This window comes from Condylura cristata, unplaced genomic scaffold (assembly GCF_000260355.1).
Source record: "Condylura cristata isolate star-nosed mole 26May11 unplaced genomic scaffold, ConCri1.0 scaffold00004, whole genome shotgun sequence".
Taxonomy (NCBI): domain Eukaryota; kingdom Metazoa; phylum Chordata; class Mammalia; order Eulipotyphla; family Talpidae; genus Condylura; species Condylura cristata.
In genome coordinates this window covers 35,589,834-35,593,186 of record NW_004567105.1, presented here as the reverse complement: position 1 = coordinate 35,593,186, position 3,353 = coordinate 35,589,834, and the positions used below count along the sequence as shown (strand labels likewise).

Genomic DNA, 3,353 nt, shown 5'->3' with positions numbered 1-3,353 from the left:
TAAGATTAATTTATTTATGCTTAGCAAACTGGGGTACAGGCCAGAGGTGTGGTGGGTGAGAGGATTCACCAGAGACAGAGTGGGGTACGAACAGGCAGATCTACTGAAGTACACTGCTGAGGGGAGCAGTGGGTGGGTTAGGAGAGGTCTGCCACACCTTGTGGGTTACCTCCAGGGCAGGCAGGGTTTGAACTTGTGCTGCAGTGGTTTCAGAGAGCTTTATAGTGCAGTGCTTTAGCCTGTTGCGCCACCAGGGAGAGCCCAGCCCTTTGATTTTTAAGTTCACTAATCCCTCTTTCTGAGTCAGTGAACTTGGAGTTAAATTTCTGTGACTGGTAACCAAATGAGTCTAAATCATAAACCTAGTGAGAGAAGTAGCTGAAGAGTTTTCTCAAAGTCTTCTGGAGACTAGGTCATCACAGCTCAGTGTGATCTCACAGCATCTTGCTATGCTACTTCCATGATGAAAGACAAACCAGAAGAATGATCCATTAAAAAAAAAAAAAAAAAACCACAAAAACTAGTCCAGCTGCCAAAGGAAAAAAGAAAGTGCTGGGAGTGAGTGTGGCGTAAAGTAAACTTCTCACCCTGCTGGGAACAGAGATTGGTCCAGCCACTATAGAAAGCTGTGTGGAGGTTTCTCAGGACATTAAAAATGGATCTACCATGTGACCCAGCATTTCTACTACTAGTAATCTACCTTAAGGACACAAAAACACTATTTCAAAAGGAAACCAGCACTCCTGTTACTGCAGCACTATTTATTATAGAGGAACTATGGAAATAGCTCCAATGCCTTCCAAAAGATGAGGGGATCAAGAAGATGTAGTTTATATACAATGGAATACTACTCAGTGATCAAAAAGAATAAACTTGTGTTATCTGCGGCTATACTGATGGAGCCGGAAGGGATGATGCCAACAAAATATAGAAGAAGCAGATATATGTACCAGATGGTTTCACTAATCTGTAGAATATACAGAAACTAAACAAAGGGTCAGGAAAAAGACAAAATTTGCTGACCACAATCCAAGGTGACCAGGAAGATTGGTAGAGAGGGAGAGGAGTCAAAATGGAAGGGGTAGGGAAGATAACAAGGGACTGTGGTAATGGATCAGGGCTGTGGTGGTAAAACTACAGGGATTACACGTGAGGGAGAAATTGAATACTGTCCCCAAATGAATGATGATATTAAAAAAAAAAAGTACTTCACCAAAAACCAAAAAAAGACACCTATTGACACCAGCAAGGATGCCCTGAGCTTCAAATGGGAAACCCATATTGGTCTGCTTTGTTACTGCCTAGAAAACACAAACCCAGAAAATATCCTGCCTGATTTGAACCAAAACTGTTATTAGAGCTCCTCTTGTTCAAGGCCTGGACTGCAGTCTCAGACATTTCTCCTCTGTGATGAAAATTTTCCCTCAGTATCTCAGTGTAGACAAGTACTATCCACCCCACTCAAACCCACCTGGAGGTATGGTGATAAGGGGACATTTGGACCATTCTTCTAGAAAAAGAATTAACTGCAAGGAATCTCCTTCCTGAAGCCTGTGTTATTTTTTTCAGTTAAAAAAAAAAAAAAAAACCTTGATGCATCTATATTTCACATTGTTCATTTTTGTATAATGTATGCTTTCTCTTTTCAGGTGTAGTCTGTAAAATCCCCACCACCCTGTGAAAGCTCTCCACAGCCACTGCAACACCAGTTCTTTCCTGGTCTAGGGGATGACCCACATGGCATAGCAGACCTCTCCTGACTGGCCCACTACTCCCCTTGGCAGTGTAGTTCAGTCAATCTGTCTGTTCTGCTCCCCACTCTGTCTCTGTCTCTGTGAATCTTTTCACCACTACCCCTACCCTGAACCTCTGGCCTGTACCCCAGTCCATGGATGCATAAATAAATAAAGTTCCCACTACCAATTCGCCCATACACCATCACCATAGTCCCTTGTATTTTTCTCTCCCCTATTTTGATTCCTCTAAAACACTCTCTCTTGCAGGATGTTTCTGATTTATATTGCCTGCTAATTAAATTTTTTTTCCTGATCCTTCATTTGGTTCTCTTATAGTTCTCCTATAAGCAAAACCATCCAATATTTTTCTTTTCGCTTCTGACTTACTTCACTGAGGATCATCCTTACCAGTTCCATCCATGTTGCTGGGAATGGCATGAGTTTATCTTTTTGATGGCTTAATATTATTCCATCGTGTATATGGACTACATCTTGTTGATGCAGTCATCTATTTGGGGTCATTTTGGTTGTTTCCATAGCTTACCTATTATAAATAGTGCTGCAATAAACACGGGGTGCTTCCCGACGCTTGCTATTGAGAGGCTGTGGATGTTCTATCCCAAGAGATGGCTTATAATTTAAATAAAAATACATAAGGCATGCGAAACTCATGACAGTCCTTTCTGGAATAGGTGTGCTTCCTCTTGTAATCTAGCCATCAACAAGAAGGAACAGAGTGTGTGTGTGCTGCGAATATAGGAAAACAGTTGTCTGCTGCTCTGGTTTTGCCTTAGGGCACTCTGCCCATACCAGGTAGGCTCCCGTCATAAGCATGGAGTTTCTGAATAAGCTTTTCTCCAGGAAAGTTCCTTAGGACTTTTCTTCTTGGTCAGAACACAAGGCTCAGAAAAACAAAGTAGGAGAAGCAAAGTGGGACGCACCTATCACATCATAGTACCTTGGGAAAATCTCTTCTGCAGCTCTATGATTGGTGAAGCCCTGAAATATCTGTCATACTTTTTTTTCCCCAAAAGAATCGGGCGGGGGGGCGGTTTGCTGGTTCTAAAATTTGGCAAGAGGCCAAGACCACCACATACGCCCCCATGCCAGGCCCAGGTCGCCCGCACGGGCCGGACGCGCACCCGGAGCATTGCGTCCGCCCAGGACAGAGCCCTAACCAGCAGGGAACCCATCCCGCTAGCCCGCCCGCCCCTGGCGCGGGAAGCGCTCGCCCGCGCGCCGTCTGCCGGGAGTCGTAGGCACCATCCTTCCGGAACTACAGCTCCCGGCAGGCCGCTGGCGCGTCAGAGTGTGGCGCGGGGCCTGCCGGGAGGCCGGCAGCGGGCGGGGCCCAATGGGGCCGGCAGCGGGCGGGGCCCAATGGGCGCCGGTTCCACGGCGAGGGCGGCGGCTAGGGCGGCGGCAGACGCGGCCCGGCCCATTCATTGCCGCGGGCGGGCGGGCGGTGGGGCCGCGCTTCCCGAGTCATGGAGGCGCTCATTCCTGTCATCAACAAGCTGCAGGACGTCTTCAACACTGTGGGCGCAGACATCATCCAGCTGCCTCAGATTGTGGTGGTGGGCACACAGGTGAGGGCGCGGCGGCGGGCTTGCGGCC

The 3,353-nt window shown here is 47.2% G+C and overlaps 1 protein-coding gene across 3 annotated transcripts in view; it reads left to right on the top strand.

The window, feature by feature from the left end:
• The first annotated feature begins 3,092 nt into the window (after positions 1 to 3,092).
• DNM1L (dynamin 1-like) overlaps positions 3,093 to 3,353 on the top strand; it is a 54,149-nt gene continuing 53,888 nt past the window's right edge. For 2 of the 3 annotated variants that reach the window (XM_012720261.1, XM_004675927.2), the window contains exon 1: positions 3,093 to 3,325. In XM_012720261.1, coding sequence (XP_012575715.1) covers positions 3,224 to 3,325 — 102 coding nt within the window. In that variant the 5' untranslated portion in view covers positions 3,093 to 3,223. The remainder of the gene's footprint in view (positions 3,326 to 3,353) is intronic. The other variant, XM_004675930.2, reaches the window with a different exon arrangement.